This window comes from Ciona intestinalis, chromosome 2, assembly GCF_000224145.3.
Source record: "Ciona intestinalis chromosome 2, KH, whole genome shotgun sequence".
NCBI classification, from domain to species: Eukaryota; Metazoa; Chordata; class Ascidiacea; order Phlebobranchia; family Cionidae; genus Ciona; species Ciona intestinalis.
In genome coordinates, this window is record NC_020167.2 from 6,715,716 (window position 1) to 6,732,686 (window position 16,971).

The window sequence follows — 16,971 nt, forward strand, 5'->3', positions numbered from 1 at the left end:
GTTATTTTACGCCAGTTAAACATAAATGTAGTAACATCACAGCCTGGATATATACTTTAAACTTGTTCTTATAGAGAATCTGCATGTATTAAATTTGAAATAAAACAGTCACCTCAAATGTTAAACTAAAACATGACCAACTTTTTAAGTTCAGACGAAGCAATCAACTTGAATGAGATCATCAAATTATTGTCAGAAAAAACTAAACAGGTATGCTGTGATTTTGGTGGAATAGTTGCCATAAATGAATTTTATAAAAGAATAGAGCTTTTGATAAATCAAAACACGGAACGACCTTTGTGTCAGCTAAATTACACTTTAATGGTAAAAAACTATAACTTGCCATGTAGTAAGATGGTTTTGTGTTTGTATTTAATTTCATCATATACTCAAGCTTAAAATTAATTTTAAGTTATATTAAAAACCAAATTAAAGTAAAAATGTTAAAATCTGTTTTAAACACAGAACGATCGCACCCAACTTGAAACTCGATGCAAACGGTAAGTTTGTTAGCAAGTTGTTTGAAAAGTTGCCTAATGTGTATAATGTGTTGTATTGTAATGTTATTACTGGCTAAAACACATTTTATATACATGATATAACCAAATACCACCATTTTCACAGTGCTACTGCAATTTCTTTGTATTTCCAAGCAGAAATTAGTCTAAATACAGCTATGTCTTATAGATAAACTACTATCTTTATTAATTTAAGATGAATATTGACAAATTACCACCAATTAATAAAGACCATGTTCTAGCTAATACCTATATATCTGGTTGTTTTAATTATAAACACTGTAGTTAAATCAATTACATGGTCTTATATTATTTTAGTTCTTGTCAGCCAACTAAAAACACAAATAAAATATTTATATAATTTATGTTCTCAAAACTTATATACATATATAAATAATTTATGGTTAAAAGGCTTATAAAGTTTACCTGAAACTCTAGCTTTGTGTTATGTTACAGATTATGTGAGCTCCTTGAGTGGTTTAGTGAACATTTTAAACATGACCGAAAGTTCAGTCTTCATGCTCATAAAGAATTATTCAAGAAACTATTCTCTGTTATTGTGAAACAAAAAGTCCCTGTTATGTAAGTGGATAACCCTATATTAACTACATATTTTTAATTTAATATAAACTGTTTACCAAAAAATGGTCAAGAGTGCGTACTTTTATATTAGTCTCTAAGACAGTTATAATTAGTGGGTTTGAAATTTTTTTTGCTGTAGTCTAATTTTGCCACCTCGTCTTATTTTTGTGCCTGATGGCCAAAATTGAAACTTCAAATTATACAATAGGTAATTACCCATTGTTATTACTGTAAAATACACTTTTATTGTTTTACCCAACGGTAATTACTTTAATATACATGTATATGTATAAATATATATATATATATATTTTAACTTTTAATTCCAATTCTTGTTTTAATTTTTAAATTCAATTCTTATTGAGTAACACCATATATTTCCAAGTAACCATGTTTTAATTTTTTTTCCCAGCTCTAGCAATGAAGAAATTAAGCTGAACATAGTAATTTGTCTTCGAATGTTGATGAGAGATCCTTACTTTCAACAAGCTTTTATTAGAAGTGATGGGATCACATATTTTAGTGATATGTTTCATGTGAAAGCAAAGAACTACCTTGTATGTGCAGAGGAAACCTGCGTTGTGGATCTAACTGCTCATCTTGCATGTGAGTGTTTTTTTTATAAAATATGTATGTTATATTATTTTACCTGTTTCACATGTGTTATTTGGTATTCTGTTTTTTTTTAACATATGCAACATTTTTTAAATAGGTTATTTTTACTATTTTTTTTAAATGCTGTTAATTCTGATTACGCTCTTCTGACATTTTATTTTTTGGGAACTGATGCTTTAATTTCCTATTTATTCATGTAACCTCTATCACCATTACTTTAACCCAAACCCCCCACATTTATAAAATGGGTTATTACATTGGTATCATGTGTGTAAAGTGCATAAATTAAGTGATGATATGTTGTATGATAGTGCTTGGTTTTATGGTTTATTTGATTTCCATAAAATTTATTTTATGACAAGTCTACAAAAAAGGTCTTACTGTGTTCTTGTATATATTTGTAAAATTAGTGGTTTTTAGGTAACCTTGACAAAGTTGACACAATAAAATAGTTTTATTGGTCCATTAACACACACTTTTCAAAAGTTACATATGTGGTAACTCAAAAGCTGGCAAGAGGTGTATGAAACAGAACACCCGTGTTATAGCGACTGTTGTATCCTAGCCACATGAGGATAAAACAAGTTAAATTTTTTAAATCATCTTACAAAGGATATAAAAAGCCAAGTTTTTAGTTTCCTAGCCATGGTGACCACAGATGGTAGCAAGAATCCAAACTTGACTGTGGTGTAGAGTAGACAGAATACTTTACTATAATCAAGTACCCTTCATCAAGCATGTAAAAACAATGGCTGCCAGACCAAACTAACATTGAAACTATATTGTCTAATTCAAAATATGTTTCCTTTACAGCCATGTTCTACAAATTGTCAAACCACCCAAAGAACCATGACATTTTAATTGATATCTCGATCCATAAAACAATGCTGCATCTTCTTAAAGCTGGAGATGTCTTCATACTACATTGTGCTCTACATACGTTAACAGCATTAGCTGAAAAGTAAGTGAACTACTCAGTTATGATTTATGTAAATCTTGATTTTGTTTCTGGCTAAACAGCATTATATCAGCTTATGCGAATGCATATCCAACTTTGGCTAAGCTATTAAGGGAAGATCTATTACCATTAAAACTGTTGCTCAACTTAAAAAAAATGTCTAATATATGAATGATGAGGTCTAGGGAGGGTTTTGTTGCAAATTGACTCTAAGTAATTGTTGGTCTCACAATTTAATGATACTGGTCCAACCAATACTATACAGAAACCATATAAACAAGCAAAGACTGTTAATTTAGCTTTAATTTAACTTTTGTATTAACTGTATTTAAAAAAACTTACATTAATCTTAATATACTTATTAGTTATTACTAAATATATCATTTAAACAAGATTTAATTTTACCAGAAATTTTCAGTTAAAGATTTTTCTCACATTTATGTTTATCCCTAAGATCTCCTGCTGAGGCTAACAATGTAGTTTATGGCTGGTTAAGCACAAGTACCTACTTATTACCCTAAGTCCTTTAACTTTTGCCTCCACTAGGCTTATGTCAGGTCGGATATTGATTTTAGTAAAGTCACTTTATTCGGGTCTTGTATAGAACTAAATGCAGAATGTGATGATTCTAAAATATAACAACCAATTATTTATGTACTCTGCTATAACAGAAAATATAGGTTTTGCAAAAATAACAAACACACCAAAAAAACAGTGGCCACCATCTAAAGATATTCAAAACCCTTTCTAAATTGATAAAATTTGTTTTAACATGGTAAAAAAAAGGATTTAATTATCCCTTTATAGCAATCAGATTGTACTGTAAACTGTAAATTGCAATATAGTTCTGTGGGGTAAGATGGAACATTTTTGCACACAATATTTAAATATCCTGATTGTGTTTTAAACAATTAACAACAGTAGTCTTATTTTTTTTATTTATTTTTTTTTATTTTTTAAACCCATTTTTTCTTTTAAAAACAATTCTTATAACACATTATTTAAAAAATATCATTATGATGTCATAACAGTAAAACGTTGCGAACCCTAATCGGGGATCTACACTCGGTGGAGCAAGTGATCCAAATAATTCAAGAATTCGACGATTATTCGAAATGTTGCGGCGCTGATTTGTTGAGGACACTTTCTTCTGATGCAGAAATCCAGCAGCAGGTAGTTACTTGTTATTTACAATGATATGAATGTTATTTGACATCCTGTTTACTTGAAGTAACCGTTACTTTATAGTAGTCTAGTCAAAGTGAATTAAATTTTAGAGATTTAAAAACAATTAAGATTTAAAAAAAATTACGCAATTTCATTTTTCATTACCAACTTACTAGTAATTATAAATAACACCCTTGATCCTAGATAACGGGTAACCAGTGGTTGAAAATGGAAATGACTATTACTTTATATCAGTCGTAGTAAGTTTAATTGAAATAACCTTAAAATGTCAAATTTCAGGCAACTTCTAACGGAATTTTATTTTTTAATACCAATTTCTACCACGATCTTTATAAATAGTTTAACATACTGTGTTATTAAATTAGTGAAAAATATAAAAAAAACGGAAAGTACAACATTCTAATTTATCAAATAAGTAAAAAGCTAGAAACAACATTAATCGAACTAATATTTTTATGTTAGATGATGATATACGATGCTCTTCCCGTTCTTTTAAGCGTTTTAAACGATTGTGAGCAGTGTGACCTCTTGTGGCACGTTGTGTGGATCCTTGTACAGCTCTGTAGCGACGTCGAGTGGGCGAACGAGATACGCTTGTTGGGGGGAGTCCCTGTTTTGCTCAACCTCCTCAACTCGTAAGTTTTAGAAAAGCAAATTTTTTTTTACTACTTTATATCTTTAGCAAAAAAAGTAGTTATGACAAAGGAAAGCAGGACAATTTTTCTCAACTCCCAAGTTTCTTATAAAAAATTTTTAACTTATTATTATTTTCTTCCTTAAAATTTAAACCCACCAAACATTGGGAAGTTATAGCTGTTCATCCAGCATGACCACAGGTGTAAAACATGAACTAAACTATATTTACTCCCATTTACTAGGAATCGAACTTTAAACTGCGGGAGGTTCAAATTATCGAGTGGTTATGTTCGACACACACGAGCTGCTGTGACTCCTCTTACTTCCAATAAAGATGAACTAACCGAGTCCAAAATCAGGGTGAGGAATTTTATCTGCAAGGCTGTAATGGTCGCATAGCTATAGCTAGGCTGAATAAAACCTCCACCACAAACAACAGGTGTAATAACATTATAGGTGCCTGCGGTAACATACCATATCTGGCCTAAATCCTAGGTCTCTGACAAGGACATCACTAACCAAGAATAGAATGGGTACCTGGGGTTACATGTCACCCCAACTTTTGAGGCATTGGTGATACGATATATTTTAGCACCCCATTTTAACCTTAAACAGTTTTACTTAGCTGTTAGGTGTATATATAAATAAGCAGAGTCGAGTATATTAGATTATTCAATGTCTTATTATGTGAGTTTCACCACTTTTCCATCCAGCTATACTCTGCATGTTGCGCTGCACTAACAGAGTTAGCATTAGATGACAGATGCACACAAACCATCGTACAAAGCAATGGCTTGTACATCATTGCCAAGTTTATCCTGCCCAGGAATCTACCAGAAAAGTAACTAATTTTTCTCTAGTCATCTTTTTATATCAATGTGTTTTGATTAATAAATGCAACTCGTTATTATTTTACTTTATGTTGGGTTTAAATGTTATTTTTAAAATGATTTGTATGTATCTTTTAGTATAAATTTATGAATATATTTTATTTATATTGTTTCCTAATATTATCTTTTTTATTCTGATTTTAAATTTATAAAAAATATTCTTATATATGACTAACATTTCAATAATATTATTCTTCTCTACATACCAACTACACCCTGTAACTTTTTCTTTGAAATAACTAATACATTTTTTCCCAAAAGGAGCAGCAACAGTGGAATTCTTCTGCAACAAAACGCGTTTCGTGCTTTAAGATTTCTATTTTCCATGGAACGAAATCGAAAAATGTTTAAACGACTATTTCCTCCAGACATGTTTCAGGTATAAAATTTTTGCTGTTTAGAAATCACAGTTGCAACCTAAGGCATTCGATGGTCAAATAGATAATATACATATAGTAGGGGGTAAGATGAGACACTTTTAGCAAATAACATCAACATATCTAGATCGTGTTTTAAATATTTAACAACCCAGTGGGACAGGAAAATGAAATAAAAAGTGTCCCATGTCCCCCCACTCTACTATATCCCAGTTTTACATTGGTTATTTAAAGAATGGCAGTTGCAAATCAACTCTGGTGTAAACACTTTACTTAAAAGCTTTTTCTTGAGAGTCTTAGTTAAATTTTTGCTATTATTGTAGGCATGTTATTGCCAACCAATTTAAATTTTTTAGACCAATAAAAAAAGCTAATATACATATCCCAATTATAAAATGGGGGTTGGATAACCAGTTATAAAATAATTACAAAAATAACAAAGAAAAAAAGGAAAAACAGTTAAAAATAAAACTAACACTCTGGCCAATTTTATTTTAATAATTTTGTTAAAATATAACTACAAAGATCGTTTTAATCTAGTTTGTTATTTTGGCGCGAAAGTTGTTGTATTATAACATTTCTATGTTACAGAGTTTTATAGACATTGGTCACTATGTCCGAGAGTCTGAGGAATATAAACCACTGGTTGAACAACTTAACTCTATGGAGGTGTGTGCTAATAATCACATTTATTACATCATAATGCATTTGTTATTATTCCATTTCATCTAATGACAAAAGCTTTATTCGAATATGCAAAATTTTTGGAAGGAATGTGCTCAAAATTCCATTTATTACATTATTCCTATTCATCTAATGACAATAAATTTTATTCGAATATGGAAAGTGAGTAAGTTTTCGGAAGAAATGTGCTTAGAGTTCCATTTATTTCATCATAATGCTCAGTTTTCCATTTAATGACAATCCAATAACACTGCACAAGACTTTCCAAAGTGTGAAAATAATTGGAAGGCGTGTGCTAATATTGCCCATGATGCATTTATCATGATGTATCTCATGTATGTACAACATTCCAAGAGACTGTTCAAACATTAATTGTGTACATAAGCCTTCCTAAACTAGAGAAGGGTGTGTAAGATTTGTAATGGAATGTGAGTCATGACAAAGTGTAAGCTACGACTTTGATTTACTGAGATAAACAGTAAATTGCGGTTTTATGTATTGACAAGGGATTGTTTTGGCAAGGACAATAGTTAAAAAGTTCTATTTTAGATTTAATAATATTTCTTAGTTTTAATATTTCTATGTTAAACTTAATAATATTATATTTATTATTATTATTTCTGTGTTGAATTTAATACTGTTTTCTTTTAATAATAATACTTCTATGGTAAATTTTAAAATATTTATTTAATTCATTTTTCTTTGTGTAATTTATTAATATATCTTTTAATAATAATTTTATGTTAAGTTTGGTAGTATATATTTCAGTAATAGTTCTATGTCCCGTTTATTAATATTTCTATGTTTTAATAACCCTAGGAACAAGGACTAGACGATGTGCGCTCAGGCGTGGAGGAACTGAATCAAAACAAAACTCCCAAGCGTAGAATACGAGAATATGATATCTATGATATTCTTGGTTCAGGGGCTTTTGGTTCTGTATACAGAGTACGTAGGGCAATATTTTAAAGGAAGTATTTCTGTTTTGTTCCTTGTATAAAGATTTTTGTTATATTAACTGTTTGCTGGATGTGTATGAAGTGTTTTTGTATAGAAAGTAGTTAAAGCTTTTAAGTAGAATGGTGTACTGACCACATTTAGTAAAATGTCTCACAGAATACAATTTATTGGAATGGTTATTAAACAGTGCACCAGGACACAGTCAGTAAAAGAACCTTATAGTGTAAAATTTGTTAAACCTTTTTGTTCGTTACAAAGTAATTGATCCTTAATGGAAATTAAATTAACATTTCTTTTCAATATTCTGTTACTTCTGCTACCTAGCATAATGTAAATAATTGTTATTTCTTACCAGGTTCGCAAAGGGTCCAACCAAACCACTCTCGCTTTGAAAGAAGTTCGAATGGTAACTGGGGGAGGGAAAAAAGGAAAGGAACGGCAAAAGAGAGAAATTGATGAGATTGTTAGGGAGTTAAGTATAATACGGGAACAGCTGCGCCATCCAAATGTTGTTCGATATTATTCAACTTTTCAAGAAAGTAAGTTCGTTTTGGAATGTTTTATTGATTTATTAACGTATAGAGCATGAGGTATAGTATATACCTTGTGTCTGGTGTATAAGAAGACAACAATGTTATAACTTGTCTTTTAGCATGAGGTGTATGAAAACACCATGTGTGTCTGGTGCATTAAAAGACACATGTTTTATCTTGACAATAAGCATAAAGTGTATGAATACACCATTTGTGTCTGGTGTGTAAGAAGACATCCATGTTATACCTTGGCAATAAGCCTGAGGTGTATGAATAAACCATGTATGCCTAATGTGTAAAAAAACCATGTTATAACTGGACCCAGTCGCACAACACCCTGTTTATTGTTTACAGATGACAAACTGTACATTGAGATGGAATTAATAGAAGGAGCTTCACTACAAGATTATTTTAATTCATTGAAGGAAAAGAAAGAACCAGGCATGGGAGAAATTAGGTTGTGGAGAGTCTTTATTCAGGTTTGTTTAATACATGATATTTTACCAATAATTTGTTTTTCATTTACTGTTTTAATAAGATCAAGAACTTTAAACCTGATTAATTTGTATATATATAATTCTAATATTTGTTAATAATAAATCAATTGATAAAGAGCAGTCAATATAATGTCTATGGTGGACACTAATGGGTTGTCCAGATTGTCGGCAAAACAGTAAAGAGCAAAGATAAACAATGACCTTTCAATGGCTCATCTGGTATGAAAAATGAGGGTATTTTTGACGTTTTATCTGTCATTTGGAAAGAAAATACACTGCGTTTTTTTTAGCAGATGATCCATTAAAAGATTACCTACAATATGCCTGGTAGCAGAAGTAACAAAATAAAAAGTGTGTCTATGAAACTTGGTAAGACAAATAAAGTAACAGAATATAAAATGACATTTACCTTATTATCCACAGATGTGTCTTGCCTTGCGTTATCTTCACTGTGACAAGCGTATTGTGCATAGAGACCTCAGCCCCAACAACGTGATGTTGGGTGAAAATGATAAAGTTACTATAAGTAAGTTGTTATTTATATTTGTAGGAACTTTAACTATAATATATCCTCAATTTATGTATATCAGAATGACTGTTGTTTTGCAGAATATTTTATATTTTAATATTTTATTTCCCTTCTTGTCCTTGTTATACTTTATATTTTTGTTATATATTTTTGCTTTTGTTACACACCAAGAAAAACATTTGTGTTGTTTCATGCCATCTAATGAAACTGCATACATACAGTAAGCCTTGTTAGAATACAGCAAGTTCCATTCATTTGCACATCCATAGGGTGTTTTATTGCTTGTCAGTATTCTGCCTAATATGTTCTTTCATGCCATTTATGCGCTCTTGAAAACTTATATTTTAATTTTAGCTGATTTTGGACTCGCCAAGCAAAAACCAGATTCATCAAAAATGATGTCAGTTGTTGGAACTATTCTTTATTCTTGTCCAGAAATTATTAAAAATGAACCTTATAATGAAAAGGCAGATATATGGGCATTAGGTGGGTGGAAATATTAATTTGTAGGAATAGGTAGCAATTATTATGGGTGTAGTATAGCAGGTTAAATGCATTGAAATGCTTTTAACTTGTATGAAGCCCCCATGCATGATGTAAAACATGAAATCTATGTTTTATCATGCTTTGAAAGAGTACATAGGTGATGATGCTATTTTTATAAAGTGTGTAAGATTGGGAAACATTGCAGTCTTTTTTATAATTGGTCAACACTGCAGTATTATTCAATAGTTGGTCAACACTGCAGTATTTTATTTTTTTAACAATTGGTCAAAATTCCAGGTTGTATTTTATACCAAATGGCAACCCTTGACCCACCTTTTCTCACAAGTAACATGTTGTCACTTGCCAAGAATATATGCGATGGTGAATTTCCTCCAATACCTGATGATGGAACATACACAAAGCTCGTCAATAAAACTGTTTCATGGTGAGCACTTACTCTATATTTTTTCTATATTCTATGTGGGTGAGGTCCAGCAGCATGGCCTGCCATGGGTCCTAGGATTTAGCCACAATGGACCCATTACCCCCAAATTTTCTCTATATACATTTCTCTACACATTTTTTCTCTATAGTTTTCTGTTTTTTTTTCTATATATTTTTTCTTTGTAAACTAAGACTGTATATTTTCAGCTGTTTAACAGTCGAACCGAGTGAGCGCCCAGATATCATTGGTGTTTGTGGCGTAATATCCGGGCCACTCATGCGTTACACGGACCATATCACTCATCTCCACATGGTGGCAGAAAAGAGAGTGGAAAAGGAGCGAAGACGAACGCAGCGACATTTCTATGAAGCTCGTCGTAACAGACAAGATTATCAGACATTGTTTCAAGCTTCGCAGGTTTTTGCAGCATAATGTAAATAAAGACCAGTGCCTCTTAATCTTGTTGCGACATAAATACTAAAATAAAGTAAGAATGGAGCTGGGGCAACTAAAGTACATCTTCATGTTTCCTACAATCAAAATGATTCAACTTTTAATAACAACTGGTTAAAAAGGTTTCTAAACTACTACCTGGTAACCCAACCTATTTGAACCGGACTAACTTGCCTCTAAATCCCAGGTCCCATTGTGTGCCTCAACTTGAGAAGTAACAGATATTTAGCTTTATTGTAACATCATAGTATAACTATAAAGCCTATGACATCGATGATAATTTTTTTTTTTTTTAACAAGGGATCTTATGAAAGAGCGAGTCGTAATTTTGATGGCTCGAATGGTAGTGTGACATCACAATCATCAGATATTCCGACCACGATGCGGTCAAATTCTGATGAAACAGAGGTTTTCGATGCCGACAATGGTATTATGACATTAATTGTAGAATTTTGAATCAAAATAGAATGTAGATATTTGAGGATTTTTAAGATAAGATTTCAAGATTTTTAACGATTTCTTTAACATAAATTTTTATATTTAACGATAAAATGAAACTGGTAACTTAAAAATTAAACACCAGATTTGCATGTTATTTATAAATTTGGTTGTTTACAAATATGATAAAACTCTTCTAGCATTTTATTCTTTTAAACTAACATTTTGTAAATAAACAAAAAATCTTAAAAAAAAACAGGTTTGTACTGTATGTGACAACACTAACTTAATGCTAAGCTGTTAAATTGATATGCTTACTATACCAATTCAACTACAAAAACATCAAAATTTCCAATTAAAATCCCAGCAAATTGTTAATTTGACATTCTTACTGTATAAATTCGAATACAAAAACATGTTAGCAAAATAAAAATTTCCCCAATTGAAATCCCAGCAACTGAAGACAAAGGAATTGAAATAAAAGTAGATTCTTCCATGGCAAGAAACTTTGTCAACGGGCATGATAAAGGTAACAAGTCAAATGATTTGTTTTCATTACTTAATAATGTGGTTGTCCTTCACCATGGCTTAGTGTTTGATTGCTTGCATTGTTAACAAAGGATACTAAGTTTGATGCTTGATACTGATAGTATGAGGCATATGTGCCTTTGGGCAAGACATTTATTGGACATTTCTTTAACCCAGTGGTCAACAAATAGGTTATAACAGTCCGGGTGAACTCAGTGTTTAACAAATAGATTATAACAATCTGAGTAATGGACCTACCCTGGCCTAAACCTAAGGTCCCATGACGTGCAATGACACTAGGCATATATTTAATTTATGTTAAAAACAATGTATATTATAAAGTAACCAACTTATATTTACCTCGCAGTCGAGACCCCACTCCGCAAACCCACCCGCCCCGTTTCAGCAGGAACGAAACAACCCCACCCACCAAGCCCCGATTTAAGAGGGGAAGTACCTCGTCGAGCGCTAAGCTTCGATTTATCAGGTTATTGTGATGTTATAATGTATTTTACTCATTTTACAATGCAAATATACCCTACATCACAAAAGGTCAAAATACCAATGTCATAAAGGGTCATAATGTTTTTTATGATGTAAAACTTATTATAAGAATGTAAGTATAGTTATGGAACAAAGGGAAGTGTATATTCAATCCTTATGCTCATTGTTATAAAACAATACACTGCATTGTTATGTAACAATCAACTTTACCTACAGCTCGGAGCAATTCCAACGAACTGAGAGCTCCACCAAGTGGTAGAAGCTTGATGAATTCTAGAGGTAGACCAGGTAAGACAAACGGGCCGATAATGTTTATTATGATGTCATATAACTTTTCCATTTAAAGGTCGTAGGATTTAAATCAGGTTTGCCCATTATCACAACCCAGACTACTCATATTGTTATATATATATAGACAAACCATTAGTGACCGCTGAGTTGGAGCAATGTTCGGTAACTTATTAACCCATCAGTATCTTTAACATTGGGAACAGAATAAATGCTATAAAAGTTTTATCATATGTGTAAACAGCCAAGTTTATAAATAACATGTACATCTCTGAACATTTATTTCATTTAATTAATAAATTTCAATTTTAATTTTATTCACTGATTATTTATTGCCCCATAGCATCCTCGTGTGGCGGTACATCACGTATGTTGAGTATTTCTCCGAGCAAGTTACGACAAATCAACGATCCAGTTCAACAGACGTTGATCCAACTTCATAAAATTATTTATATTGACCAGGTAAGTGTTATGGTTATCTAATGAAGTATTCCGCAAATAAAAATATTACTTTAGTGACTCAACTGGTATAAAAAAACTAATTTCTTATCGAATGGCAGACGAAATGTCGGAATACACTATGTTTTTTATACCAGATGAGCCATTAAAAAATTATTTGAATTATGTCTGCTAACAGAAGTAACAGGAATTATTAATGTTGCCTTTATACCCGTATGAACCCCTTTTTATAAACTACCAGTCATGGCACCTTGTACCTTTTAACTGTAACATTAAATTAAAATTGTTTTTTTAGTTTGCTCAGAAAAACATGTTAGCCTATGAAACAGTTTGTCTTTTAAATTTGTCCCTCACATGAAGACCTCAGTTGAACCTATAATTTGTACGAATATGGTAGTTGTAGTGATACGTGTGTGTAGTTTTACTATAAAATTTAAATCAAACTCAATACTCAAAATATTTTAGCTCCCACCCACAAGTGAAGTTAATTTTCGAAGACGGATAATTTCTCGTTACAAAAGGTCATTGTTCTCACCCAACAGTCCTTCTGCCGGCTTGAAAAATGAACTAAAGAAGGTTTTTATGTGTTTTGTTTGTTTTAATGATTCTATTTATGTGGGTGAGGTTCTAAGAAATCACGCCGTACAGCCAAGTTCATTTTTGATATATCTTGATATATTTCTCCAACTATGGAAAAATATACAAGCTAGTTTCTAGTTATTTACACCAAGCCTGGACATGAAATGGTAAAAAGGGAACTAAGAAAACAAAATTAAAATAATTAAAAAAAACAACTCAAAAACGAAAATAAATAAAGGCTAGCCTCAGTGCCTAAAACATCTAACTGTGATTTCTAAACCTTAAACCCCCAGTTATTATGCGGCTCACATGAAACAATTGACGTTGGGTTCCTTGAAGCGACGTCATTGGCTCAACGTGCAACCGCTGAAGCGGAAACTCGTGAGTTGCTGGGCGACCAATCAACCACGACGGTGACGGCGGAACCTTCCAGTTTGTATGAGGGTGGGATAACTTACGGACAAATGCAGGTAACATAGATATCTTGTAAAATATAAACTTCCTACTAGTATGTATCTTAGTGTAATATAGATATCCTATGTGAATATAAACATCCATTTATGCAGTGTATGTAAGTCAGCGTTACATAGATATCTTGTAAAATATAAATTCTTAGTGTGTATGTAATTTAGTATGAGATAAAATTAAAAATTTTAAAATACCATATTATAATATACAGTTAGTTAGCGTAACATAGATATCTTGTAAAATATAAACAAATCATATTATACAGTATTTTAGTAATATAGAAAAAAAACATAGTAAAACAAATGGATATTACATAAATTGGATTTGGTTATTTCATACAATGTCTATTTTTAATATACAATGTTTGATGTACAAATTAACGCTATGTATTGTTGCATTGTAAGTTTTGTTGGGAAAGAATTTACTGAGTTACTGGGACTGTTTTTTTTATTCAAACTAAATCGCTGATATTATTTATAACTGCACATGCGGCATAAAACACTTAAATTGATCAAGCTTTATACAGTTCGTTCATTCGTGATGTTTATAGATTAATTAAGAGAGGAAGGACAGTTTAATACGGGTATACTCAGCTCAGTTAAAATATTTTTTTAAAAAAGACTTTAGTATTATTCAGTTATTTATAGTACAGAGCAAGAGAGTCTAAGTCACACTGTTTGCAAGAACGATGTACATCGGCGGCTTGAATGTTGGGATAATGGGCAAAATTTAGCCTAAATCCCAGGTTCTCGACAAGAACCTCACCCATATAGAGTAAAATCTAACATAATATGTATTCCATACACCCATGACTCCTGTGTATTACTCGAATCATATTACTTGCAGGGTATTATTGAACGTGTGCTTAAAGAAAGTGGTTATTATGACATCACAAACAGAGACAATAGATTGCTTTGTAAAAATATTTAAAATCAACTTTGATCTGGACTTTGATCAAACTGGTGAGATCTTTTGGAGTTTGTGTGACCTTTTTTTAATCAATAATCAATATTTGCTTGCTGGCCGCTATGTTTATCTATTTGCACTCATTGTGCTGTAACAATCAGCTTTGTTCCATCAGTATTGCTTGCTGCTTTTAAACCAAACAATGACGTTAATTCCACCATAATTTATTTCAAGTTTCACTGTGTTTTATTTTATTTCTCGATTTAAATTTCTATTGAAAAGTTTTTGTTTGTGAAGTTTTACTTTTACTATATGTTGCAATCAAAATAAAACTTGTAAAAAAAATTTGTTATATTATATTTTATATTTACAGTTACAATACTGCAGTAATAGGCTAAATTGCACCTACATCCAATGTATAATGGCAATAAGACCTCACTAATAGAAATTGGAATGGACATTCTATTATATAAGGGTGATGTGCTACAGCATGTGTTTCACTTGGGGATAAGGTCTATTACACTTAATTTAAATTGACAACAGTACAACAAGTAGAATAAATCAATATTGGGTGCATTGCTTTAATTATGACTATTTCCCCCTACTAACGATTATAGTGGAACTTTTAGGTAAGATTTTTAGGTCTTTACATTGGTTGTTTTAGGTCTACAAAAATTTAGAAAACAATTTACACAAGAATGTTAAATACGTATGATATGGCTGCTACATAGTACGTATATATCAAACCAAACAGTTGAGGTGTTATACTTGGTTTTAAGGATAGCTTTTGAAACTTTATTGAAAAAACAGAGAAAGATCTTTTTTTAATAGGTTTTTGAAAATAAATTGAGGTTATAATGAATTTTTTTGTGGATTATGTTTATTATTACCTCTGGAATATAGGTATTAAATTGAAGTAACTATAAAGTTAATCAGTATTTTTATAAAACATGCATAACGTCTAAACAAAAAATCAAAATTTTGAAGTAAATAAATAAACTGGTGGCTCGTTTAAGTATAAAATTGCCTAGGGTAATATATATACAAGTTTATTAAACAGTTAAGAAACTTTGTAATAGCAGAGAATAAAGTAACATGCGGTGTATAACATTCATTCGCAGGCAGCTAAAGACATTCAATAAATATTATAACTTAACTACCTAAATATCTTTTTGAAATGTTGTTTTATTTTTATATTTTGAAACATATCCACAGTTTAATCTATTAGGGTGCAGGATCAATCAGTTTAACAGATCTTGAATATTTTAACTTTGCTTGAGTTGTTTCTTTTTTAAATACGATTGAATGTAGAAGTTAAGGAACAGCATTATCAGTGAAATCATGTAGAACATAACAAGTAGATTCAACCAATCGGGGAAATCACGATCTGCCCATAAGTTGTAGGAACAGTGAACAAAAATTGCCACAAATTGGGTCTGAAATAAATATATGTTATATGTGTTATTGGAGCGTAATTTAAACAAATGGTTAAAACCTTTTTAAATTGCGTAGTGGGGCAATGGTAGTCTCTCGTTAAAATGGGTGTCCTGTTTCATAAACCCCATGCCCGCTTACGAGTTACCACATGTGAAACCCCATGGGTTTTGCAAAATGTAAAGTCAATAATAATATCTCATAACCATTTGTTGGCTTTGATTGTTGCAGAAAACTTTGGTTTACATATATATATATATATATATATATTTCTCTTTGCTTTGTGCAACTGACTACTATAAATAGACAACTGCACTCTGCATACCTAATATAAATATTTTTGTTTTACTCACCAGTTGAAACATTGTCAAATATTTTTTCCACCATAAATATTTTTGCACCTGTGGTCCAAAGCATGTAAGACCATAATAAGTATACATGATAACGTGCACAAAGGAGTTTAACATTCCTACAAAGAAACCTGTGACAAAAAAAAGAAGCAAAACAACAGTTGTTAAAACACCTAAGAATAAAAAGTGTGGAAATGGGTATCAATTAAACCACCAAATCACTGAATGAATACTCTAAACTTACTTTGTCCGCCTGCCACATACTTAACCCCCAGCCACCAATTAACGAGCATTGTACTGTGATGGTACACATGAAGAAACGACACTTGGTTGAATTTCTTCCTCAAAATAAAGAATACAGTGTCCAGTATTTCGATGTACTTAGAAATGAAGTACCACCATGACACTCGCGCTATCTGAGGGAAATATAGAAAAGGAATACAACAGATTGTTAAAGGATAAACTTTAAAAGGTAAATTCTAACATAGATAAGCTTTTTAGATGCACAAAACTTTTGGTCAGTTTTGTTACAAACATTACGTCGCATTTATATTATATATTTGCCCTACATTACTGAATATAGTCAGTATCCTACACTAAATATAGTTTTAACTGAACATTTGAAATGACAACGTTTACATTAAGATAACCTAATAGCTAGTATTC

General features: G+C 31.3%; 2 protein-coding genes across 5 annotated transcripts in view; one reads left to right on the forward strand and one right to left on the reverse strand.

Annotated features, from left to right (window-relative positions):
* Nucleotides 1–75: 75 nt before the first annotated feature.
* On the forward strand, nt 76–14,593 carry LOC100175797 (serine/threonine-protein kinase Nek10). The gene is made up of 26 exons (XM_018817645.2): nt 76–210; nt 466–500; nt 975–1,100; nt 1,513–1,706; nt 2,529–2,676; nt 3,705–3,846; nt 4,324–4,496; nt 4,740–4,857; nt 5,211–5,338; nt 5,649–5,766; nt 6,356–6,433; nt 7,268–7,396; nt 7,764–7,947; nt 8,296–8,420; nt 8,862–8,964; nt 9,322–9,453; nt 9,751–9,898; nt 10,105–10,315; nt 10,652–10,778; nt 11,244–11,318; nt 11,685–11,804; nt 12,038–12,109; nt 12,453–12,571; nt 13,034–13,144; nt 13,441–13,617; nt 14,462–14,593. The coding sequence occupies exons 1-26, from the start codon at nt 133–135 to the stop codon at nt 14,543–14,545; spliced, it is 3,255 nt and encodes a 1,084-aa protein (XP_018673190.1). The 5' UTR covers nt 76–132; the 3' UTR covers nt 14,546–14,593.
* Nucleotides 14,594–15,554: 961 nt separating this feature from the next.
* Nucleotides 15,555–16,971, reverse strand: part of LOC100182495 (elongation of very long chain fatty acids protein 4-like) — a 5,098-nt gene continuing 3,681 nt past the window's right edge. For 2 of the 4 annotated variants that reach the window (XM_018817685.2, XM_009859396.3), the window contains exons 4-6: nt 16,550–16,721; nt 16,309–16,436; nt 15,555–15,957 (exon numbers count right to left, since the gene is read on the reverse strand). In XM_018817685.2, the coding sequence (XP_018673230.1) occupies nt 15,787–15,957; nt 16,309–16,436; nt 16,550–16,721 (471 nt within the window). In that variant the 3' untranslated portion in view covers nt 15,555–15,786. The remainder of the gene's footprint in view (nt 15,958–16,308; nt 16,437–16,549; nt 16,722–16,971) is intronic. The other 2 variants (XM_002123666.5, XM_009859394.3) reach the window with 1 other exon arrangement.